This window comes from Pararge aegeria, chromosome 3, assembly GCF_905163445.1.
Source record: "Pararge aegeria chromosome 3, ilParAegt1.1, whole genome shotgun sequence".
Classification (NCBI taxonomy): Eukaryota; Metazoa; Arthropoda; class Insecta; order Lepidoptera; family Nymphalidae; genus Pararge; species Pararge aegeria.
The window spans coordinates 18,856,942-18,884,729 of NC_053182.1; the positions used below are offsets into that span (position 1 = coordinate 18,856,942).

A 27,788-nucleotide genomic window follows, 5' to 3' on the forward strand; every position below is an offset into this window, starting at 1 on the left:
TATAACACACATTAAAATAGTCGTGAAACGGTCGTAAATCCACTATACTTTAATTGACATTCGTTTAGTTGGTTTGTGTTACTGTCACTTGACACTTGTCAGTTGGACAACTTCAGGTTTGTTTTGCAATGTACTCAGTATTCATTGATTTTAAATGTTTTCACTTTATTGGAGTTATACTTCTTAAGCGTTACGAAAAAAACATGGGAGTGTAATTATACGATGTAACGAAATGCGCGCGCACATGGTTACACGATTTTAACAGTATGAAGGTAGTTGCGAAACCGAGTGAGAGGGGAATACATCGTCCGCCTGCTCACTTTATAGGATGTGCTCACACACCGTCACAAAAAACCGACACCATGAAGTTGGCTATAGCCGACATTTCAGTTTTTCAAAAAAGGTTTGACAGTGTACATTTTCAATATTTGAAAAATGGTATATATAGGGTATATATGTACATATATATTATAGTTATAAATTATATTTATATATTTGTGTAATGTTTATGTTTCATTTATTATACCGCTTACCTCTTTTTTACTTACCTCTTCTTTATGTTTTTTTATTTTGCGTCTTTGGTTACCTGGAAGAAATTGCTATGTAGCGTTAAGGCATCTTATTGTACTATACTACTAAGATATACAGATAGAGCAAGATGCTCTATCTGTATATCTCTGTAACTCCTTTTTTCTTTGGTGTACAATAAAAGTGCGTTCTATTATGTATTCATTCATACGCATGTAAGACGAGGTGAGGGTCAAATATATACCATAGGAACAAATCAATATACGATTCATTTATATACGTCACAACTTTTGGAAGGCATACAAAAACGATTGTCTCCTTTAAGCTAGAAAATAGTCCTACTGTACCTTTTCGTTCTTTATTTAAATTATGTTTTTATTGCTTTATTTTTGGTGTACAATAAAGTGTATTTGATTTGATTTGATAGATTTCCATCATAATTTTCGTGAGAGGTTATTGGTTTTGGTTCAAAGACAAATTTCATGTAGAGAACATGAAATATGTCAGGAACTACGCAATGTGTTCCTAATGTATATGGTACATCTAGACAAAGCTGCTTGGAAGCAAGCCACTCCGCTCTCATCTCTCTCAAAACAGAAAAATTCTAAAGATTGTTAAACTATAAAATGATGTTGCAAAGAGCAATCTGCTGAGTTTCTTGCCGGCTCTACTTACTCAGTGGAATCTGCCTTCCGAACCGGTGGTAGAGTCACTATAAACAGACTGACTTGACGTTTCAAAAGTGCTTATACATTAGGCCTACTTAAAATAAATGAATTTTGAATTTGAATTTGAATATACATTTATAAAATCTATCTGTCTGTACATCAAAGATTTGAGCAAGAAGATAACTGGGAGACGTTAGAAATAAGTAACAGAACATAAAAATGCAATTTTTGGATTTTTTGTCTGGGTGAACAGGGTTCACTCGGGATATGCGATGCAAGTTTTTGTCGATTTTACTTCATAACTTCGCCATACCTAAACCGATTTTCACATCTCTTCTTTGACTGGAATGGTTTAATTTTGGACGGCTTATTGGTACAGTGGACAGCGACCCTGCTTTCTGTGTCTAAGGCCGTTGGTTCGATTCCCACTACTGGAAAATGTTTGTGTGATGAATATGAATGTTTTTCAGTGTCAGGGTGTTTATCGTATTATAAGTATTTATGTATATTTTTAATTAAAATATTCATCATCATTTTACCCATAATAAAAGCTACGCTTACTCTAGGGCTAGTTGGCGATGTGTGTATTGTCGTAGTATATTTTTTTTTTTTTTTTGCGCGAATTTCTTGAACCTTTAACAATTATTCATTGTAAAGTCAAAATCTCCTGAGGATGCTCCGGTGTCGGAGCAAAACGTTCGAAGAAGTTAGGTACATCGCTACGATCTGTTTGGTGTGGAGTATAAAGAATAAATAAATTATAAATTACATCATACAGATTCTCCTGCTTTTCGGGGAAGATGGCAAACTAAGCGTAATTTTCATAATATTAGATTGTGGAAAACTCTCAGGCATGCAGGTTTCCTCACGATGGTTTCCTTCACCGTTGCAGCAAGTGATATTTAAATTTGTTATATACCTATATAATTATTTGGACATTTTGGACGTTTTACTTCATCTTATACGTAATATTATGTTTTATCGTATCCTGTAGAAATGTGTATTTCTGTATAATCTATAGCTGCCTGCTAAAGTGTCGTCAAAACCAGTGCGTCGATTTGAAGATAGGCGTGGATAACTTGGAAATGACAGACAAACAGACAAATTTAATGTTGGATTTATTTTAGATTGATTATAAAAATAAAAAAATATATTGGAAACGAGTGCTTGGTTATGCAAAGTCACAATTATTTTTCTATTTTTAGACATATTAAGTTATTCCTACATGATTAATAATGATCCAGATCTTAAAGAAACTAGAAACAAACTCATAGAAAAATTTAAAATTCGAAGTTTTCCTTCAACCATTTTCCTAAAACCTTGTCTACGCCGCTACGCCTCTACGAGCTACGCGAGGGGGCGGAGGGGGTGCTCGGTGGGCGGAGCCAGTCCAGCCTTTAGCCTTCGCGAATTGGCACCACGCGACCGCCTCTCTCCAGTCGCGACCCGACCGCCGAACGAGTCGGACGTGCTAGTTGCAGTGCGAAGTTTGCCAGGATTTTATCGTGAAGTGTTGTGTGTGACATGTGGGGACAAGGAGCCCGGCGCTAGGACATGTCGCGAAGGAAACAGAGCAACCCCAAACCTTTAAAACGTATGTTATGCTAAAATTTTTTTTTTCAGTTTAACCATAAGTTTCGCTAAATTAGAGTACGAGATACAAAGTTCTTATGAAGTTCCAGACTAAAGAATAGATATTCTTAAAAATATAACTGAAGCAAAACGGTAACTTTCTTTAAAATATATATACCTACCCGTATACCAAACTCGATATATTTTTCTCAATTTGATTTATTTTCGTTGTCTGTCGTATCCGCCATATTTGTTTTTTTATGACGTCATATAGCTCAAAACACATATGTCAAAGTGGATTCAATAGGAGCAATGATACGGTGTTTCTTTACATACAGTCTGCTAAATACATGACCCTCCATATCCTTCGCTATTGGCTGGTAAAGACTTGTTGCGCTTGAAATTCAGCTGCAAGACTATAGTCAAGTCAACAACAAGTATAGTCAACTATTCTGCAATGATTTGACTATTTTAATGGCAACATTGCCATTTAAAAGGCGAAATTAAACTGTACTTTCTACGTCACATGCTCTTTCATTAATTTCCACAAAGATTCATTCAAAAATTCATTATTTAATTTATTAATTAAATACAATTCAACGCAACTCACAAAAAATTTATAAAATGTAAATTTAATGTAATAGCTAAATTCGGTATTAACATGTCAGTAAAATTTTATGTCAAAGTCCATCAGTAGTAGCAAAGCTTTATAAGACAGAGCTCGTCCGAGGAAGTACTAGGTGCTTGTTTGTGCGGCCCAGCAGCAATAATGTGTGATAGTCTGAAGTGCGTAGTTACCGATTACATATAGATATATGGGGCTTGACATCTACGCCTCAGTTTGATGGTCACTTTTTGGCGGCACTTTGGAAGAGGTGCTCCTTGCGTGCCTTGTATAGTGTTGCTCTGTTTATAGGCGATGCACAGAATTAAGAACATACAGAATCCTTATTCGGCCAATATTGTATGCAGTGTAGTCATATATTCACTAATTCTTTTTACTAAAACTAACCACTTACTGACTGACTGACAGACAACGCGCAGTCACATTAGAGTTTCTAATGTTACGTCGGAAAGCAGTTTGATTCCTTACGCAAGGGGTGCAAGTTAAAACCTTGTGATTTTATAGAAAGTCATTTATTATATTTTATGACATTTTAATGGTGAAAAGTTCAAATATGAATAACTGTCATAAGTGGACTATTAAAATGGTTTTAATATAGTTATGGCCATTTTAATAGTCCACTCTGCTGTATATGGCAACTTACCCCGAATCCTTCGAGAGAGACAGACTTTGAAATCTCTTACATATTATTATACTCTTGAAATCTTTAACAGAATATCTTTAACTATCAGCACACTCAACATAAAATAAGTTCTTTCCAATTTATATTAAATACATTTTTATTTATTTTTTTAAAACATAAAATTTTATTTTTTTAAAACTTACGTACGTAATAAATACCATAATGAAAATCTTTATTTATATTTCGTACTGGTAGACAAGCTATTTGAGGTTTGTCTGGTCTTATAAGAGCCACAATCACAGTCACATATATTTTGTTAACTTAGAACTAAAACTGTTGCGAACGAGCGTTTTAAACCTTCCAATAGGGCTAAGATGAGTTCCTTGGGATAATCATGTCTCTACCAAATATCTCGACGTTTTTCATAGGAATAGGACGGGAAAATGGTAGACGTAATTATTTCGTGGTTATTAATTAGTATGTTAAACATAAAGTAAAGCGAACGATATAATTCGCCGGGTATTTTTTTTTATCACCATCTTATAGTCGGTTAATACTTAATTAGCTATGCAGTCAAAGCAGTTCATATCCAAGCTTTCTACTGTTTATGTAATTCTTTATATTTTAATAAGTTTTATCTTTAAGGATGGGTAAGGTTTTATAAAAAAACTCTTGAACATATTTAGAGACAAAAAAGATTAAATTATATAATTTATTCACCGATAATGTAAAACAAATAAATATTTTTGCTATCATTGCTTTATTTTAAGCAATAAGTCCAACTATATTAACGTTCTACATGACTTTATTGATAAAGTTTTTTTTTTATTATACAATGCCAAGTCTGTACACAGAAAAAACTAAAATAAAATGACAGATAAAACAAAAGTGCTATCATACTCCTAAGCCTCCATAAGCAATATTTCTTTATAGAATAGTCTCTTTTACTATTGAAAGGGCCAGCATTACTTTTATACCTTCATTCATAAGACCACATAATACTGCGAAACCTGGTCGCCAAAAGAAGCCAAATTAAAAAATATGTTTTATTATGTTTACAGGCACTTATGAAGCGTTCATAAAAATATATGTTACTATTAAGTGTGGAAGTGGTGACGATAGCCCAGTGGCTCGACTTCACTTTCGGGGAGCCGAGTTCGAATCCCGGCACGCACCTCAAACTTTTCTAGGTTATGTGCGTTTTAAGTAATTAAAATATGAATTGCTTCAACGGTGAAGGAAAACATCGTGAGGAAACCTGCATGCCTGAGAGTTCTACATAATGTTCTTAAAGGTGTGTGGAGTCCGCCACTCCGCACTAAGCTAGCGTGGTGGACTACGGCCTTAACCCCTTCTCAGTGTGGGAGGAGACCCGTACTCTGTAGTGGGCCGGTAATGGGTTGATATGATGATTAATTGGGTGAGAGTGATAACAAAATTAAAGCTAGGAGAGTTCCAAGCGAGAAACAACCCCGTGCCAAGCTGAATTAAGAATAAGCTTTAATTTTTGAATTAGATTTAATTTTGTAGCTTTAGGTTTAAGTTGGCGAACGAAGTTATCACCATCCCCTTACAATTATCTAAACATATATGTATGAACGCTTCACAAGTGCCTGTGATAGGCCGACATGAAAAAAGAAATTTTGAATTTGAATTTGAATTAGGTTGATATTAGTTATGAAATATTTTTTTATTGTTAAAGCTAACCCTTCGCTGGTTACCTCGTTGTGTGGTTAATTTAGTTATTTAAACGAATTGTGATAACCGGGTATCGAACCCGTCCAACGTTTCCTTAACGTGAATCAATCATAATACTGAAGTACGAGTAGGTATACAGTTTGGTTATGACTTATAACATTCAAACAAACAACAGTAAACTGTACCTACTTGAAAAATTGTAAAATTGAAAATTGTTTGTTTTCCGAAATAAAAAATGTCCTACGTCCATCTTTAACATATAAAGAGTGACAATAAGCTGGAAGTGCCAATCAGCCGTACGCACTGTTACAATGAGTCATTTACTATCAAGGTAGTTAAATTGTGGAATGATCTTCCACGTTACGCTAAATCACACAGTATTTTTAAGACTCGTCTAAAGAATTATTATTTATTATAAGTATGATTATTATATTCCACATTTACTTTCTGTACCGATAACATTATTATATATAGTTTTAGTATTATTTATTTTACCATATAGTATTTTATATATGTACTGTTTTTGTAATTTTTGTAATTATTAATATGTATGTATATTCTTAGAGTTTTGCGCACCGCTACAAGGATTCATATGTGAGCCAATTCCTCACAAGGTAAAAAAGTTTTGTTTTCTTAACTATCATAGGACGCGAATAAAAAATTAGAATTTTTGATAGATAAAAATGTCAAAGTTTCCCAATAACGCAAAGCAATAATCTGTTTATTTGTTTATTCCACTACAAGTTAGCCCTTCATTGCAATCTCACCTGGTTGTAAGTGATGATGCAGTCTAAGATGGTAGTGGGCTAACCTGTTAGGAAGAAAGGTCATACCCCTAATCGGTTTCTACGCAACGTCGCACCGGAACACTAAATCGCTCAGCGGCATGTCTTTCACGGTAGGGTGTTAACTAGCCACGGCCAGAGCCTCCCACCTGACCAGACCAGACCGTTTGAACCCGGGAGCTCCGGCTTAAATTAACAGTGTTCCGCCAGGAAGGTCGTATAAGGTTGTTTTATTTATTTATTAAAAATTTGGGGTGAAATGAAAAATAGCTAGAGGAAAAATGTGAACACGTCTCACGATGTCGCAGTGTTGTCAACATACCTATAGTTAAAAAAGTGACGGAATATGTCACTTGCTTGTGACATTGATGACAGATCTCAAATTGTAAAGAAGTGTGAGATTTTTGATTAAAAATATTTTCGAAACGAAAAGAATAGCTAGATCTAACGTTAAGTTTTCAGTCCTGACACTATCGAGAGATGTCCATAATGTATCTAAAACTACATTTGTTTTTTTACTTAGGCATATAAATAAATATACTACGACAATACACACATCGCCATCTAGTACCAAAGTAAGCGTAGCTTGTGTTATGGGTAGGTACTAAGATAACTGATGAATAATTTTTATGAATAATATACATAAATACTTATAATATATGGATAAACACCCAGACACTGAAAAACATTCATCACACAAATATTGTCCAGTTGTGGGAATCGAACCCACGGCCTAGGACTCAGAAAACAGGGTCGCTGCCCACTGCGCCAATCGGCCGTCGTATACTTAACTAAAAACCGCTTTTTTAGTAATGTCATCCTTGTCGCAAATGAGCGATTATTTTAAGAAACAACAAATGAATATAATTAATTATGAACTATAATTAATGATATTAAATTTTTAAACAGATAACTAAATGTATAAACAAAACTGGACACTTTTAATATTAACTTTTTATTCCTAATAACATGTCCTATAACGTGTTATTTCGATTTTAGATATCAAATCAGCGTACAGAGATCGTTTGCAGCATTTTTACTACGCGATGAAAATGCGGTCTCTCGTTTTCGGGCAACATTTTATAAATTTTATAAACAAGCAACGTTCTCTTCAATGTGACTTCCAACCGATTTTATTATACAAACTAGACTTTTGTTTCCAATTGACTATAATAATCATCGGTGTTTATAAAAAGTGAAAGTTCATCGATAACTTCATATATATTATATACTTTCACGAAATGTCAAGGTGATATATAAATTTTATCCACTTTTATTTGTAAGACTCGGGTTCGATACTCTCTTATCACGCATTAATGTTTTCTTTGATTGTTTGTTTATCAGCTGGCGATATACAAGTGAGTTATATTATATCGTGGAATCCTCCAGCAACGGGATAACGGTTCGATCTTTGATCTACTCATTAGTGTATAAGTTTATTTTGGTAAATAACTGATTGTGAAACAACGCCGCAAGGTTGACTGCCTGTTCAACACTACACGGTAATTTTTTTGTTTTCTTACAATGGCAACCTTGTTAATGTGGCGCAAATTCTGTTTTACACAAAAGTAGCAACTAGCAACTGGTGAAAGTATAGCATTATCTTTAGATGTGTTAATTTAGTGTAACTTTAGCCGGCTAAGTTTGTTCTTAGACCAGGGCGCGTTTGGAACCTTCGTAGCTTTAGGTTTAAGTTGTCGAATGAAGTTATCACCATCCACTTACAATTATGTAAAGTAATACACTAGATTACACAAAATAAGCAATTCATTTAAAGGAAATTGTATACAATTTAACAATAATTTACCGGTTGATATACAACAAAAGTTCAAAGTTTGTGTTAAGCGAAAGCTTATAGAAAAGTCTAAAGTATAGTCTAAAGTATAGTATAAGGATTACGTAAACGATAAGAAAGCTAGGGTGTGAGTTAATGCTTTAACCAGGTTGCTTCTTAAATATTTTCAAATGACTATATTGTGAGAACAAAAATAACACACGGCTAAGTTTGTTGTGGGCTTCTTAGGCCAGGGCGCGTTTGGTACTCTCGTAGTTTTAAGTTAACGCCATCACTACTCAATACTATGTACACATTTTGTATGTAATAAAAGCATCAAAAGTGCCATCTTTGTGCCTATTTGTCTTTGACTTTGACTTTAAACATATATGTATGAACGCTTCATAAGTGCCTGTAATAGGCCTACATGAATAAAGAATTTTTAGTCGTATTTTTGAACGAATTTATATTAACAACACTTTTTTATCTGCAAAATTAAGATATTGTTGGATATCTACACTAACATTATAAAGAGGTAAAGTTTGTGAGTTTGTGAGATTGTCATTGGTAAAGCCACAGCGAACTGAACTTTTCGAGGTAGTCGGATTTGCAAAGTAAGTTGGAGAAAAAACAGACAAACGAAAACGTTTGTTACGAATGCTGCCTCAACGATGCTGCTTTAGGTATATTATTTACTGTCTGTCTGTGTGAGACTTATCTGTGAAACCGAAACGCTAATAGTTTAACAGCCCTAACATCACATGCAAAAGTTAAATCAAGTCACTCCTGTCACTTTATTAAGTACGCGTCGCGTAGCATGGGTACTGTGCACGTGTCGGTCCTTTATCTTAATTAGGGTTGTCATACACTTAGAATGTTCGAATTAGTTTATATGAAAAAATATATATTCCTTTGGATTTAATATCTTTATTGGATGATTCTGATACCTGATATGATGATGATGATACCCTTCAATTGTATATCGTAATTCCGTTACACGTTGTATAATTGAGTTCTAGAGAAAACAGGACACTGGTCTCCTCCCACAATAAGAAGGGTTAAGACCGTAGTCCACCACGTTGGCACAGTGCGGTTTGGTGGACATCAATCAAATGTGATAGGTCAGACAGTCTACCATGCAATAAATGTAAGGAACAAAAATTTGGTTTTTTATATTAAAAATTTTTAAACTTTCATGTCTTGGCATTTTTAATGATCATATTTTCAAAAATTACGAGTACTAATCAAAATAAGTAAACCATGAGTATTTAAAACAAAATACTTTTTCCTTTTACTGCATATAATTTGGATGAATAGTTATAGAGATAAAACTAAATAGGTATTGAACCGCAATGAATTAATCTTTTGAGTGATATTAATTATATTAGACGGTTTTTTATAGGATCAACATGGCTTATATCGGTTTGGAACTCATATTTTGTTATCAAATAATAACATTATATGTTATATAGTATACTAGCTGTACCCTGCCACGCTTCGCTGTGGCACATTGTGATTGAATGGTTGAGAGAAATAAATAAAAACCATCCTTGATGCGTATTATATATTATGCTAAAATTTCAGCTCGATCGGTGCAGAACTTTTTAATTTTTGAAGCGTACACAAACCAACATAACATTTTTATATACGAGTATATAGATAGGGAAGTTTTCATAACTATTTCATTTACTCATATGAAACCTGATAATATAGCCAAATTGCAATGGAAATACATACATACGAGTACATTAATTGCAGTTAAAATATATCCTTAAATTATCTTTTTAGAAGTCAAGAAATAAATCATAGCATTCAGTGCTAACTTAACCGCATTCATAATTTCATCACGACTACAAATGTTAAAGCCCAATGTTGTGGGCACGGGTCAGCTATATCTTTATATATATATTCCTTGTGTGCGTGTGTATGTCACTGAACTGAACTCCTCCTAAACGACTGGACCGATTTGAATGATTTTTTCGGTATGCGTTTTTGTGGCACCTTGGATAGTTTAGATTCACAAATCAGACCGGCAGATGGCGCTGGGGTCCGCTAGTAATATTATAAAGCTTTAGAGTTTGTTTGGTAGAACGCGCTAATCTTAGGAACTGCTGGTTCGAATTGGATTTTTTATCGGATAGTCGGATAGATATATATTTAACGGCTATATAAAATCATGCTACGATCATCAATGAGAAATGTTGCAAAAAATTGCAAAAATATCCTTTTTGTGAGATTCCGATGCGTGCGATGCGTTAACGGTAAACGTTACGCCATGACGGAAGTGTGTGAGTATGACTGAATTGTACCTATTTAAAATTCTAAAAAACAGTCCGAAACGACATGTGATTATCTTATAAAGTTAACTGATACGCGGACGAAATCGCACGGGGCCGTAGTAGAAACTCTTGAACATCATAGGGTACTTTTTCAAAACGAGTCTATAGTGGTCTATACGCACTGCAGGGTAGTTACCCCGCCAACTTTTGATATCGATGAGATTTGAGTTTAAACAGCAAGTGACTAACAAGTTGTTATAAATAGAAGATAAGCGGTCAAATAAGATATCAGTGAGTCAATTATAATATAATTGGTTATTTATCACTGACATTGTCTATACATAAATATAATATATTTTCAGTGATTTTTGTACGCATCAACAAACGTTCCGATAGAGCACCAGGTATGTGATAGCCTTTTTTTTCTGGCGTGGTGGAAAAGTTACCTCAGACCTTTGGGCAGGACGTAGGTTATGTGGAACTCCAATATATATAGGTATACTCAAACTAAAAACCACCACGACATGCCCCTCTTGTTGGCTTTGTTAGACGCCCCTACCCGGGAAGATATGTGGTACGCTACTCGTCTGCTGGTTTGTGGTCGATCCTTGGAACTGTCAGACAAAGATTTACTTCTTAGATATTTGTACAAGCGCAGTAGTTTAGAATTGTGAGGAAAATTGTCTGAATAACGGTGTACAGAAATCGGTCATCTTTCTAAATATACCTGCCCAGAGAGACTCAAGGCAACTGTAATTTTTTTTTTTATATTTATCAAATGAAACAATCACATTAAAATGGTTAGTATAAAAGCACCGAAAGACCTACATAATTTATGAACTATAAGACAAATCAATGAAAGATGATATTAAACATTATAAAAGACATGATATTAATATAGTGTACAATAGCGCTACCAAATATGAGACTATCGTTAAGTTTAAGAGAGAAGTATATTAAAGTGCCTTCCATACCGAAGTCTAATTTAAGTACAATATTAACTTTGGTTTTTGACTTAAAAAAAAAAACAATTTGCACTATCGATTTTTATTTTACCATACATATTTTGAGCTTTAAAATAATATTGTTCGGGTACATCTTACTTTGTCTTTATAGTCGAAGCTCGAAAACGTCTTTACTTTATTCTCATACTAAGGGTTCGGAATAAGTTTCACAATTCACATATTGTCATCTAGCCCCATTTATGAAAATTAAGCTTAATTTGCTATACTCCGCGAAAAGTACAAACTTAATCTTTCTTAAACTATTCTTAAACTTTTAGTAAACTTTTCGCGGAGTATAGCAAATTAGGCTTAATTTTCATAATATATCATGGATTTCAGCAAAGTAACGCCTGCTTCTTTCCAATAACTAGTCCCAAAGTAAGCGCAGATTGTGTTATGGATGCTAAGATAAGGCCGCCTTTTGTATTCTACTTCTGTCTTTGTATTTATATTGTTTTTTTTTCCTAACTTCATTGTGGTGTACAAATAAAGAGTTAAATAAAATAAAATAAGATGAATATTTTTATGAATAATATGCATAAATACTTATAATATACATATTATTGAAAGACTAGAATAGTCATTACGACGACATTTTAAGCTCAAAGGCGCAACAGACAACAGATAAGAATACGTGTAATTGTTGTAACAGATTTCGTTTGTCACAAGTGTAGATAATGGCAAGTGGCCCACTCGACTTGAGCGTAATGGAAGATAAGGGTTCCCATACGCGCACGGACTACGGATTTATTGACTAATCAATCTACTTCGCGCGCTTATTTGTTATGAATATAGGATTGACACCAGATTGCCGACAACAAAAGATTGCGAAATCGAAATCTTGCGGCAATGCCAACTGGTACTTCCGAAAAGTCAAATCACAAGACGCGCTGGTCTGCGCAAGGATTACCAATATTCCTCTTGGAACACTGGATATGAACAATTCTACAATAAACTACCCATTGACATCTTGGAGATGTCTCTAAAAAGTTCAAAGTTTGTATTAAACGTAAGCTTATAGAGAAGTCCTATTATAGCATATAGGACTACGTAATCGAAAAAAAAGCTTGGGTGTGAATTACCGCTCTAACCAGGTTGCCCTTCTAATAATTTTAAATGACATTGTCAGATGGTGATAACAAAAAGTAAAAACACCTGGCTAAGTTTGTTGTGGGTTTCTTCTTAGACCAGGACGCGTTTGGAACCCTCGTAGCTTTAGTTTTAAGTTTACGGATGTGGTTATCGCCATCATCTCACTACCGTGTAATTCTTATGTACGCATCAAAAGTGGCACATATGGACCTACTTTAATAAAGATATTTTTGACTTTGACTTTGACTTATGTAAGTGTAGACGAATTTAAGCTTAAAATGAATATCAGGTTATTTTTCCATTGTCGTTATGTGTTTTCGTTCGTCGATAACGACGGTACGATTTCGAGTATGTAAGTTTTATACTTGGGGTTCTAGAATAGCTGTTACGACACGACATTCGAATCTCAAAGACTCTACAGTCAACAGATAACAGCGCGTGTAATTGGTGTAACAGATTTCGTTTGTCGCAAGTACAGATAATGGCAAGTGGCCCACTCGACTCGAGCGTAATGGAAGATAAAGTTTCCCACACGCGAACGGACAACCGATTTATTGACTCATCAATCTGCTGCGCGCGCTAATTTGTTATGGATATCAGATTGACGCCAGATTGCCACTTACGTTACTCATTTAGTTTTAAGACTTAATTCTTTTTTTTTCGTCTAGCTTACCCAGATTTTTTTAAGTAGTGTAGGATTAGGTATTACTTAATTATACCATAACATTATGGTTCAGAAACATGGTCGCTAACTATGGGCCTCATAAGAAGGCTCAGAGTCACTGAACGGGCGATGGAGAGAGCTATGCTCGGAGTATCTCCACGTGACCATATCAGAAATGTGGAGATTCGCAGAAGAACTTGAGTTACCGACATAGCTCAACGAGTAGCGAAGCTGAAGTGGGAATGGGCGGGCAGTCAACTTGGCATGCACTTGGGAGACGGTGTGCGCGCGCATCGTAAGAACTTACTCTCACCATTTTTCCCTAACGTGCCAAAAGAAGTATAACTTCAAAACCAAAACTATTATAACAAAATAATAGGTAAAAAAATATATATAAATATATAAAGCGGCTTCTGCGTAGATTAACTGTAACATGTCAACGCTCTTTTTATGTGAAACCTATTATATCTAGCTTTTGAATGATGCGACATAGGACAATAAATCAGATAGGGGTAAATCGGGACGTCCCGCAAGAATCGGGACAGCTGGCGACACCACTCAAGACACATGAAACCGATTCGAAAGGAACACGGGTTAGCGATGATATAGTTAGGCCAAGTTCATTTCATATTGTAAATTGACGACCTCCTAGGCGCAGTGGTGAGCGCTGGGGACTTATGAGTGGAGGTCCCAGATTCGATTTCAAAGCGCAATTTGAGAATTTATATTTTCTGAATTTTCTCAAGTCTGGTCTTGTTTCAGCCGTGGCTATTTACCTTCAATATATATATATACTAGCAAACCCCAGCGGCATCTGTCTGGCTGATTTATGAATCTAAACCATCCAGGGTTCCACCCAAACGCATACCAAAAAATTCTTTCAAAGCGTTCCAGCCGTTTAGGAGGAGTGACATACACACGCACACAAGAAATATATATGTAAGATATATTTATATATATATATCTATTTATATATATGTATATATAACTACTACACCCCTAATAGGATAGCCCTCTACCGACTTACAATGTATCATTACTTGTCACCAGGTGGAACTGCAGTCAAGGGCCAACCTGTAGTTAAAAAAAATTGCCGGACATAAGAGAGTTTTCATCACAGAATTAAGAACCTACAGAACCCTCATTCAGCCATGATTGCATGCAGTGCATTGTGTCCAGAAACATTGATAACGCCCCGCGCACTTATCTATTCCCAAATATGTTATGACTCTATGTATCATTCTAGGTATGGCTCTAATCGCGGAATGTTGCTAGCTTGCAAACTTTTCCCATTTTATGGTAAACGTTTGGAATATTCGAGGTAAAGTTACTAACCGCCTGTTCGAGAAACACTACTAAAGTGGAGTGGTTTTTTGATACTTCAATATTAAATAATAATATAAGTTTGGGCAAAATTAAACAAACTCAAACTCGGAGTTATGGTGTAAAATCGTCAAACACTTTCATCCCCTTTTGATAAGGATCAGTTAAGTAGTTTTGACGTGAAAGCGTAACAAACAAACTTACATTGACATTTATAATATTAGTAGGGAAGGGATAGGGATATATGCTATGTATAATATGTGTGTAGTATTAGAATTTGTAAGTAGTTTATTATGATTATTTTGTATATATATGCATTTATATTTAACACTTAAATTGCAGCACTAACCCGTTCCTTCGTTTTTCCTAACGTCAAAGGTTGTCTGGAAGAGATCGCTTGAGTGATAAGACCGCCTTTGCACGCTCTATTTTATATTCCCAGTTTCATCTGTTTATATGTTTACTTTGTATAAAATGTGTGTTTGCAATAAAGATTTCAAACAAACAATTGTTGAAGTTTTCGAGCCATGATATTCTTCTGCGGCCAGCCTGGCAGAAGATTCCTGCCACTTTACCTTATGATAAGTTAAAGAAGTTCATAAAATGTATAGAATTTACAAAATATGACAGACGATCATCCGTATAAAATGACGTATTTGCGGTTACGCCTATGTGACTTTTGTTTAATTGGAACTTATATTAACCTCGGGAAATTAATTGCCCAATGTGATCGCGCTCGGAGACGTGATGAAATGTATATATTTTACACTCGTGACTTTAATTTGTGACATCACACTTCGAAGTTAAGTCATCATCGGTCATCGTTATTGCTGTTATTGACTGAATTTATGACTTGCTAAAATAATAGTTCAGCCAATTATAAATTATAAAAGGAGATAGTGTCAAGGCATTCGAAAAGGCTATTTATTAATGCATTACATACAAGTTGTTATAAATAAATAAATAAATATACTACGACAATACACACGTCGCCATCTAGCCCCAAAGTAAGCGTAGTTTTTGTTATGGGTACTGAGATAGCTGATGGATATTTTTTTATAAATATATAACACATAAATACTTATAATATACAGATAAACACCCAGGCACTAAAAACATTCATGTTCATCACACAAACATTTTCCAGTTGTGGGAATCGAACCCACGACCTTGGACTGAGAAAGCAGGGTCGCTGCCCACTGCGCCACTCGGCTGTCAAAGTATAACCCAGTGGTTAGGACTTCGGGTTTCGAACTCAGCCTCTCGAACAGCGGCGTGCACTGGGTATCTTACCAGGGTATTTATACAGCAGGAAAATTGCATAAAACGGCATAAATCCTCCTTTTATACGAGTTATTTATCAATTTTAGGGTATGCAGTGCTTTTGTGCATCTTTGAAGGGCACGCCACTGCTCTCGAACCTGTATTTTTTTCAGTATTGTGCGTTTTAAGTACCTAATTAAAATATCACATGCTACATGCCTGCAAGTTCTCCGTAATGTTCTGAAAAGCGTGTGAAGCCCACCAATCCGCACTGAGCCAGCGGGGTAGACTACGGCCTAACCCTTCTCCGTGCCCTGTAGTGGGCCGGTGATGGGTTCATATGATGATGATAATTGGATGAAAACAGGCGTTACTGCAGGCGAAAAACCATGACATACCATGGACATATTAAACTTCAAATCCTTTTAATAATAACAATCATTAAAACCTTGCAAAAGGATTAAAGCAGCATGGTGGGTTTTAGCTCATAAACTATATCTAATATACTGATGATGTCTTAGGTTTTATTGTCATAAGCGAAACCCTTATTTGTCAGCACCTATTTTCAAAATAAATGCAGAAATCCTACTATATTTTTGTGAATATTTGTGCATTCACAAAAACATATAATAAGTCTAGTGAATATGTAACAACCCTTATTAATCGTATCTTACTTAATAATAAATAAGTTTACAAATTATTTATGAAAAAGTTATCGTAAATAAGTAAATAATGAATAAGTTTACAATATATTTATTAAAAAGTTATCGTTGCTTTAAAGGTTAAGCAGCCCTCAAAGCAACGATCGATTAAGTTACATTAACTATGTTAGTTTGGTTCTTTATTTAAAGTATCGTTTTCTCTGCTACTCTTCGTTCTTTTCTATTCTTACCCATACTTCGCTTACTTATAGAGGTGAGAGAGAATCTTTATTAGTTGACTTTTGCTAAGCGATTTAGTGTTGCCGATAACGCGTAGAAACCGATAAGAAGTATTGGTTTAATACTGTCATACTCCTCCAGGTTAGCCCATTTTAAACTGCATCATAACTTACCGCGAGGTGACATTGCAGTCAAGGGCTAACTTGTATAGAAACTAAAAAAAGACATCCCTGATTACTGTGTTCTGTTTGGATTCAGCACTGTTTATGCATCTCTGGTACTTACATGATAGCTTTTGAGCTATAAACTGATCATTGTTTCGAACGTACCATTCTAAGAAAACTAGTGGCGTAGCTGTGGTCGTTTCTTAACTGTATGGTAGCTAACCGGTGGCGTTGCGGCGGCGAGATCAAAGGGCTATTGTGCCCAAGCGCAGCACCCAGCAAAACGCTGCTGACGGGTGTTGTATTGTGCGTAAAGTTATGCTTTCCATGAGGATTGTGTTTCCTGCTCATTCCACTTCTGTATTTCCTTAAACAGTATTAATTATTGGATGGGATGGCCCTTTGTGGGGTTTCTTTATGATCTGTTGATCGGTGATAGCCATCGGCACAGAATCAAGAACATACAGAAAACGTGTACACGAATAGTATTGAAGCATCGAAAACCACTCCACTTTAGTAGTCTTAGCGAGCAACGCAACCAAAGTGGAGTGTAATTTAGCAGTTGACAGTAATTAGTTTTACGTTTTATATTCAAATTCAAAATTTCTTTATTCATGTAGGCCTATCACAGGCAGTTATGAAGCGTTCATACATTTATGTTTACATAATTGTAAGGGGAAGGCGATAACTTCGTTCGCCAACTTAAACCTAAAGCTACGAGGGTTCCAAACGCGCCCTGGTCTACGAAGAGCCAAAACAAACTTAGCCGGGTAAATATTTTTTTTGTTATTATTATCATCATTAAGCTATGGAGTGAGAGCAATTCACACCCAAGTTTTTTTATCGTTTAAGTAATCCTTAACATTATAATAGCAAAACATTAGAGAAATATTCTAAACATTTACAACTAGTTAATTGTCACAGTTTAGATTTGTAATCTGGATTTCGCCTTATTTTAGTAATAAGATAAACCCTTAACCGAAATAATTTGTAACGCTGATTACTTATAAATAAATAAAACGAAAAAATAGAAAATAACTTCTGAGCTCTCAAACTTATTGACATGCGCGTCACTGAATGAATTCTGTATGTTCTTAACTCTGTGGCCGTCGGTTTTGTATTAAAATAAACTACTCCGACATTAACTCAATTCCGATTCACAATGCATACCATGTACAAAGCTAAAAATAAAGTAAGTTTGTGTCTCTATATAAAAAAGAATTAAAAACTAACTTTTTCCAGCGTCGAAAAGAATGTGTACCGCAACGTAACTTTCCCACCACCATAACAAATGTCTATCTATTCATTTCTATAGATTTCTATATTTCCTATGATTCGTAATGTCCACCTCAGTTTGGTTGACAGAAATCGCTTGTTAGCGATAAGACTGCTAATTGTACAACTTTTATTTAAATGTGTCGTTTTATGTTATTATATGTTTTTTGGCGTACAATAAAGTAAACTTTATGGCTTCTTTCCTCTCTCCTGGTGGTGTATAGCCTCAAACATTTCAAAAATTTACGAGGCGCGCGCACACCATCACAAAAAACTGACACCCTGAAGTTAGCTATGTTCGACAGTGTATACTTTCAATTGTCAGAGTCTGCGGACTCATTCAGGTGATTTAATTGATTCAATTGTATAACAATCTCAAATTTTAATGTTGAGTGAAACTTGGTTATCCGATAATGAGTCTATTAGTATTCCAAATTTAATTACGTTTATTATGTCAATTTCTTTCATTATGGGGAAATATTTTTTTTGGGCTATTTAAATAAACTTTATTTTACTTGATAATACGTTACAATAAAACTTCCAATGTATTAAATAGTATTGTTAGTGTCGTTTTTTCTACAAACGTAGTATAAGGCGAAAGATAAAATTTTTGAAACGATTTTTATTTTGTTACGCCAAAGAAGTACAACCTCTAACGCTTATACATAAGTAGTAACACACAAGTTTTTTTTTTAAACGTTTCTACGTTATATTGGCACTATCTTAATAATAAGTAATGCGGCACGTGGCAGCGTGATACGGAACACTTTTTTGCAAGTTCGACTCGCACTTATCCGGTTTTATATGTACCTAATTAAAATTATTTGCGTATTTAAGTCGCTCATTGCTTGTTATATCTGATAGCTTATCAGTTGCACAGCATGTTCTCCGAGCCATTGCAAAATCAGCCTTATCTATACCTAGATAAGTGTTATTAGACAATTTCTAAATGCTTTAGAAATGTGAAAGAATTATATGACATGATATGTCATATTGTTCATAATGTTCATAATTATTGTTATTCTTATATATATATATATATTTCTTGTGTGCGTGTATGTCACTGAACATGAATGAACTTTGGTATGCGTTTGGGTGGCACCCTGGATGGTTTAGATTCACAAATCAGCCCGTCAGATGGCGCTGGGGTCCGCTAGTATTCATTTATATTTATAATTTATATAATTATAATTTTTAAGGAATTACATTTATGTATAAATAAAATGAAATTAATAAGTAAGAATCATTAATATATATAAAAAGTAATTATGTTTTTTAGTATTATGTATATATATATATATATATGAGTATATTCATCAGTCATCTTTGTAGCCATAACACAAGCAACGTTTACTTCGGTGCTAGATGGCGATGTGTGTATTATCTTAGGATATTTATTGTGTTATTCATTTATTAAAACGCGCCAAATACAGTAGATGCCTTTTCGATTTAAAAAATCTTTAAGGGAGTCAAAGCTCTGTTACCAACATGACACCCTAAATGTTGTTTAAACGCAGTCAAAAAGTGGCACGCGCGACCCCGTGGGAACCTCGCTATTGGAGGGTGGGTTAACACCCCAACGTAACAATATGGTCGCAATCACCCTCGGTGTTATGCGCTTGGAGATACGTGGGACTATCAGATTTAGCTTATAAGTGGTAGCTTAGGGTTATGAATGAACTAAGTACAATCCATGACGGCCGATTGGCGCAGTGGGCAGCGACCCTGCTTTCTGAGTCCAAGGCCGTGGGTTCGATTCTCACACCTGGACTATTTTGTGTGATAAACATGAGTGTTTAAGTGTATGGATGTTTATTCATATATTATAAGTATTTGTATATTATTTTTAAAATTATTCATGAGTTATCTTAGTACCCATAACACAAGCAACGCTTACTAATAATGGCGTGCATAAAATTAGGCCACATAATAAAATGCCCTCATTTTTTTTTATAATTATTTACTTAGTTTTAAGCAAAATGAAATGCATTTTAGGTAAGTAACATCTTTATTTAAAGCATGACACAAAATTTTTCGAAAAGTTGATGAAATTCGTAAGTTGTTGTCACTTGTTTACGAATTTCATCAACTGAAAAGTTGCCAAATGAAATTTTTCATTAGTTTTGGACCGAATTTACCTCCACTAGTAGGTTTATTGCCTCCTCTAGCTTTGATAGCGCAGAACATCCTTTTACTCATTGATATAATTAGGTTTTTTATCGTTGACTGTGGGATATTTTTCCACTCCTCGATTTATATTCTCTTATTTCTTTGGTCACGTAGAGACAACGACTCCATTGAACGTCTGGTGGTCCAAGGAAGAATCGAGGGCACCAGATCACGCGGAAGATCGCCTATGAGATGGGCTGACCAAATAAAGTCTGCAGTGGCTGTCCCCATACAAGAAAGGCAGCTGACAGAGAGGAGTGGCGACGAATCGTGCCACAACAATTAAGTGACGACCACGACTTCTCTAATAAGAGCGAGCCGACTGAGAAAAGCAATCTAGCGTTCCTGAACTATGTTGCATAGAAACCACGATAAAATCTTCATGAAAGAAACCCTAAAATATTTAATTTTAAGTACGCAACGGTTCAACACTAATTGATTAAACAGAGGTTATCGTTTAAATTATATTAATATGTTACGGCTCACCACTTGTGTAAAGCTAATAATTTTTCTTACTGCGCTACTGTATAAGTATCGAATTCAATAACATTAATTTATGGAAAATAAAATGAACTCGATTTATCCTTATTCCATATAAGTCAATTAGTCACAGATGGATCGATAAACTATGTACATAATTACTCATAATTTAGTCAGTGTTATTTTATAGCTAGAGAGCTGGTGGGAAAATTGGTATACTTTTTAAAAAAGTGCCTACCAAGTCGTTAAGTGATACTTAAAAGAGCTTCAGACACTGGCTTGAAAATAAAATTCAAAAAATTCAACTGTGGTTAATGTGAATACGAATTGAAAAGAAAGAAAGAAATATTTTCTACAGCATTTTTAAGTCTGTAACAAGTAAAAGTTAACAATTACTAAGTATGGTAGATGTGCCAGTACCAAACGAATTAGGGATAGTTTTTCACTTCGAAATAGTTTTGATGTTTACTACTGTTTTATTATTCGTTGTTAAGATATATATACGGATAGAAAAATCTTTTAATCAATTTTAGTTGATTTGTCACTCCATATAGAAATCCAAAAACTAGAATGCATCCTTTGCTGACTACTAGGCTACAGTTATTGAACGCATTTATACCAGATGTGGGATTTTGAGATTCTGATACTAAAGAAAACGCAAAGGCAATGACTAATCGGTATTGAATGACAAGGGTATAATTTTTTGTAAAAGAGTTTTATGTTTTGTTTTGTTGATCATTCTCACCTACGGTCAAGTGTTTTTGCTCATACAATTTTGAAACATGTCAATTATAAAATTTTTGTAATGTTGACCAGCTGGTCAACTATAAGATAACCTAGATAAATTAGGTCCCTTTTGTTAACTAGTTAAAAAATCGTGAAATATAGTAGTCCAGCTTCAAATTATTTTAAACCCCCAGATAAAATCATTTCAAAAAGCATTCATTATTATTAAGTTTTTTCGTGAAATTTCAAAATGAAAATAATGTTTATCCGTCAAACGCGTCCCTTTTTACAATGGCAGCCAAACGTTTAGTAGCACTGACAAACCGTAGTAAAAAGCAATTGTTAGCAATTTTGTTATCTTTTGCTAGCCGCAATGAGAATCATATGTCATAGTTTCCATAACATATAGCTCAATATTTACACTTAATACTGCAAGTGGTCAACAACAGGAGCCTGGTCAACCACTCTATATGTTTTGAATACCGTTCGCGTTTATATAGTAGCAAGGTCACCTTGTACGACACCCGCAAAACGGACGACAACTGATCTGCCGTTACCACACGGCATTATACATAACTGTCACTCTTAATATAAAATTCTTGCCATCAGCTCATAGACTATAGTGGTACGCAGTGATGAATGTTGAAGATGGTCATTATGTTGTACTAACTAAAATTTTTTTATGGAATCCTACTTACCGGATTTTGCGCGGAAATTTTGAACCCGCATGTCCATCTACGGATCCCGAGATCCAGTTTCGTTTTCCGGCTCGTTTTTTCTGTTAGAAAACTCTAGTGCAATAAAGTATGCTATATTAAACGACATAATATATACCTTATCATTATATCAATTTAGTTTTATTTATAGCAATCGGTTAGTAAATTAGGTGAAACCGAAAAACAAATACATCAATAAATAATACTTATTGTTTTAATCCTGCACGTAATCGCTGTTAAATCTTTGAATAATTAAACATTTACACGACCAAGGTCCTACCTAAGTACAAAACAGCATTCCAAAAGTGAAGCAAACACGGTGAAATTTATGCGTTTTACACCTTTATGTCAGTTGTAATAAAGCATAATGTCCTTTGAATAAATATGTATTAAATTATGTAAAGATAGTTTACTATATGTATCCCATCTAGATAACAGTTTAGCGAATTGATATGGATATCAGGTGGATTAAAATCGGTTGGATATTCGAGTGATAACGATCTAGAGATAAGCTAGCACTGATACCGGATTTAAAATTGAAACTCAAGTACAGCTACAGGGTACTTGTAATACTGGTTCATCCGAAAAAAAATAGTATGTATAAAAAAAAATACTTATAAAATTTCTTAATACATTCACGTCTTTTAATTCTCGTTTATAGTTGACTAAGTAGCTTGAATAAGTTAAGCCTATTTTAAAGATTAATTCAAATTCAAATTTAAAAAATCTGTAATCAAGTAAACTTAGAATTCTTCATTCACCACAGGTACGTATGAAGCATTCACGCATATATGTTTCCATTATTTTGATAACTACATTCGTTAACTTAAAACTATAGCTATTAGGGGTCTTATTCTCTAAACGCCCTGGTCTAAAAGAGCCCCCAATAAACTTGTCTGCTTTTTTTCTTTCCACCATCTCACAGTCAATTAATATTGGGATGTGAGTTAAAGCAATTCATTTTTTTTTTAATTAAAAAGTTTAGTGACTTTTTTCTAAAAAATATGTACGAAAAAGGTACTGGGTAAATAGATCGAAACAACTTCTTGAAAACAAAATATAATATCAACGCTTTTCTTAAATCGTCATCAATGGAATTAAAAGATAAGTAAGTATATAGTTTTGATACTATAGCAAAAACAATATAACATAATTATTTACACTTGTGACTTGCAATATAGGATCTCAATCTAACGCATTTTAAAGATTTTATTTTAGGCTAACACAATGTTCTTCAAGAGATAACTTGATGCTTATAAATTTTGCAAACTTTTTCTTTTTTTGTTTTTTTTCATATTTTCTCATAATTTTAACCTTCCCTAAACTTGCACTAATATTTAAGACCTAATTTAGCCAAATCTGTTCAGCCGTTCACTAGTTTTACTGAGACTAACGAACAGCAATTTATTTTTACAAAAAGAAAATTATTTATTTGTTTATTATTTTTTTTTCTATATATTTATATATTTATATATTTAGACAGATGAACAAGTAACTGCAAAAAAGTAACGGTAGACTGATATGATATAAGCTGTACGTAGTGCTTTTTGTGTAGCAGTAGTAGTGCGTTTTGTGGCAAAGATCGTCCGGGGAAGTACTACAACCATGCTTATTGATGCCGCCAAGCAGCATTTAGACAGCCGGTCTGCGCAGTTGACAGCGACCCTTCTAGAAAGAAGGGTCGTTGAGGGAATCCAACCCACGGCCTTAGACGCAGAAGCGTCTAAGGCCGTGGGTTGGATTCCCTCAACTGGAAAAAAATGTTTGTGTGATGAACATTAAAGTTTTTCAGTAGCTGGGTGTTTATCTGGATATAAAAAGTATTTATGTGTATTATGTTCTTTAAAAAAATATTTTTCGGTACCCATAACACAAGCTACGCTTTCTTTGGGGCTAGATGCCGATGTGTGTTTTTGTCGTATATTTATTTATTTATTTTATTATTATTATTTATTTTTACAATGCTGTGTTTCGGAGGGAATCGCTCGACCCAAGTTACACCAGACCAATATTTTACAATATGATGATGAGGTTTTCCGGTTTCAAGGGCATGGTTACCCTTAATTACAGACACATTAGGCGTAACACCTACGCCCCAGGTTGATGGACACAAGGCGCCACGTTGCAGGACGTGTACCTTGCATGCCCTGCAAAACGTTGCTCTGTTCTAAGCGGTGTATCACTTACCACATCAGGTGGGCCATCTGCTTGGTCCCTCAATTAATAAATAAGCCGTTTAATCCCAAGTAACATATTAAACATCGATTTACAAAAAATAAATAAACAAAATAAAGAAAATCTAAATAATATACATGCATTCAAGTTAATTGGGTACCCATCTGCGGGTAAAGGCATACTCCATCTTGCCCCACTGCACTCTTTTAGTGGCGAGCCTCGTCCAAGTGGGCCCTGTATTAATACTTCAATAAAAAAAAACTGTAATCTATTGTGCCTACGCAGTGATTGTATGAATTTACAGAAAAAATAAATATTATGTCTAAACCTCCTGTGGCTGTACACTTTGTAATCTCAGAAAATACAAGTAGGTTGTAATTTGATCAATATCCACTCCTAAAATTGCGCCAGAAGGGATTTTGTGATAGCCCATGTGATCGATGTTTTTTGATATCTATTTAGATAATGAAACTTTATCAGTTGGCGAGATTACGTTTTGGCTAACGACATGGATATACAGAACCCGAAGAAAGCTAGATGAAACTGAGCATTCAATAACCCAGCTTATTCCGAGTGGAGATCCGCGCCTGATCCGTGGGCTCTGTAATGTGATGATAATGACGACGAAAATGTACATCAAAAAGTTACTAGGTTAATGGATCGGAATCACTTCGCAGATTAAAATATCGACATTGGAACCAAAGAATTCATAAACAAAGTAAAGCTGCTACAAAAATCAATATAATTAAAATCGCACTTTTTCAAAAAAACGCCATAATATGAATGAATGAAAGAATTTAGTCCCGCAACTTTTCAATTACGTTCAGAGAAATAACAATACAAAGTGTTGGACTTTCGACTAAGACACCGGGAGGTATCTTTTCTATCTATATATGTATACTTTGCATGTGAGTCCTACTTGGACTCGAACAATGCAAAGTACAAAGTAAAAGTAGTTGTTATGGTTGTCACCGCGTATTCTTCATAAAACTACGCGGAGACAACCAAAGGTCAAATCAGTTTGATGTATAAGAAGCATCCCTTATCGATTGTCAGTGGCGGTGATACCAAATAAATCTGAAAAATAAATTGGAATAGGTTGATAATTTAATTTATTCATTTATTCAGAATATTGGTAAGGGTACAGAATTGACACAATAAACAATTAATTTAATCAACTGCTTTTATTTATATTATTTATGTAGATAAACTAAATAACTTTTAGATTTGAAAGAACTGAAATTAACGTTTAAGAATTACCCATTAAGAAATAGAAAAAGAAAAATTGTCTTGATTATCACACATTTGTGTAAAATGATACATTTGTGTCATAAAATTGTTTAAAATACAAATGTGTGACAAAGGAGCTGGCTCCGTATAACTGTGTACCAATACAGGGCACGATTCTTCTCTCAGAATGAGTAGGGTTCAGGCCGTAGTCCAACACGAGAACTCTCAGGCATGCAGGTTTCAATGTATTGTATATGTATTAACAATATGATAATTTTTTTCGAGAGATTTTAAATTATTTTTCCAAAAATGTTTTTTTATGTTTGTTATTTCTTTTAGTAAATGATGAAAGATATGATATTTTTTCCAAAAATGATATTTTTTTGTGTGTGACATACAATATCAATGACTAACGATTCCCAAATTCCGGACACAGGGATTTGGGTGACGTCCATGAATGATTATTCTTTGGTGCTGATAACATCGAATATCTTAGTTGTGGATTAAAATATTATCAGATCAGAATTTGTGATAAGCTTTAAAAGATACAGAACCCTTTCGGCCTTATGTTTTCTTGGTATTTATTTTAATTTCCATTTGGCATGCAAGCGGTAATTTTTTTTTCTATTTCAAAAATAATAGCAATAATACTTTTACCAGTAAGAATTCAGGGTGCCTTATTTCCACGGTGGGTTGCCTGTAAGAACTCTACGTATACATATATATCTCGCGTGAAAATAATAACGATTTGTATAGAATCTAAAAAGCGTCATCTAGTTGTAAATCTGGGAAACAGTATTGTCAAAGCGTTCTCAAAAGTGTTTCTCCACAGAACTAAGAACATACAGAAACCGTGGACACGACTATTAATATTGAAGCATCAAAAACCACTCAACTTTAACAGTTAAATTTAGCAGTTGACAGTAATTATTTGACTTGTAATGGTCTAGAAGTTTATAACGAAATGAGAAAAATATGGTTACCCGGCAACATTCCGCGGGTGCAAAGTCAGAAGTGCGGGGAGCGTTTTCTCTGTTTTTGGACTCGATGCACTTCACTCAACAATGGCTGAATGTGGGTTCTGTTTATTTTTCATTCTAAGTATTTCTCCTTATTATACATATAAGGAGATAAAGTTTTATTGTCATCATTATCGGTGACCTTGACACTCTACGCATCACACACGCAGGCTAATAAAAAAATCTACATAACCTTTTCGTTATTTTTTAGTGTAGTAAAGGAAAGTAGAAAACCTGTGTACAGAATGAGTTCTCTGTCAAATGTATTGCGATGCAAATATGGCTCTCATAATAATTTTCTTTAAATATAAAAAAAAATAAATAAAATATTTAATAAATGTAGCAAAAATTTTGGTTAGTAACGAAAGCAAATATAACTATCAAAAATTTAGCCAATTAAAATCGAATATACATTTTTTAATTAATTAAATACAAAGGGTGTATAATGATCACACCGCTATTGCAGTGCCAATTAGGATATCGTCCCGATCTCGAGCGCGATCTTTATAATTTATTTGTTACGGTGTGATAGACGGCCTGATCTAATCGCATTATATAGGTACTTAATTTATGCGTACCCGAAAGATGCATTGAGATTGCTACTCTCTGCAAATCGAAGAGGGTATTGTGTTATAGCATAAGTTTGTTATTGAAACCTTTTTCTTAAATAACTGTCAGTGAGTTTTTTTGCATTAAGCAGTCTTAGTAATCTTCAAATGCCTACGCCCGCGGGCGATGGAGAGAGCTATGCTAGGAGTATCTCTACGTGGTCAAATCAGAAACAAGGAGATCCGTAGGAGAACCAGAGTTACATAGCTCAGCGAGTCGCGAAGCTGAAGTGGCAATGGGCAGGGCACATAGCTCGGAGAACCGATGGACGTTGGGGTCTTAGGATGCTGGAATGGCGACCCCGCACCGGTTAACGCAGCGTAGGTCGGCCCCCAATGCGGTGGACAGATGACATCAGGCGAGTCGCAGGGAGCCGCTGGAGGCAAGCGGCCCAGGACCGTGGATTGTGGAACTCCCTACAAAAGACCTATGTCCAGCAGTGGACGT

General features: G+C 34.7%; 1 protein-coding gene across 2 annotated transcripts in view; it reads left to right on the top strand.

The window, feature by feature from the left end:
- Window positions 1-2,653: 2,653 nt before the first annotated feature.
- LOC120637204 (zinc finger protein ush) overlaps window positions 2,654-27,788 on the top strand; it is a 303,666-nt gene continuing 278,531 nt past the window's right edge. For both annotated transcript variants that reach the window (XM_039908908.1, XM_039908906.1), the window contains exon 1: window positions 2,654-2,790. Coding sequence is in view for 1 of the 2 variants with exons in the window: in XM_039908906.1 (XP_039764840.1) it covers window positions 2,751-2,790 (40 nt within the window). In the remaining variant the exon portion in view is untranslated. The remainder of the gene's footprint in view (window positions 2,791-27,788) is intronic.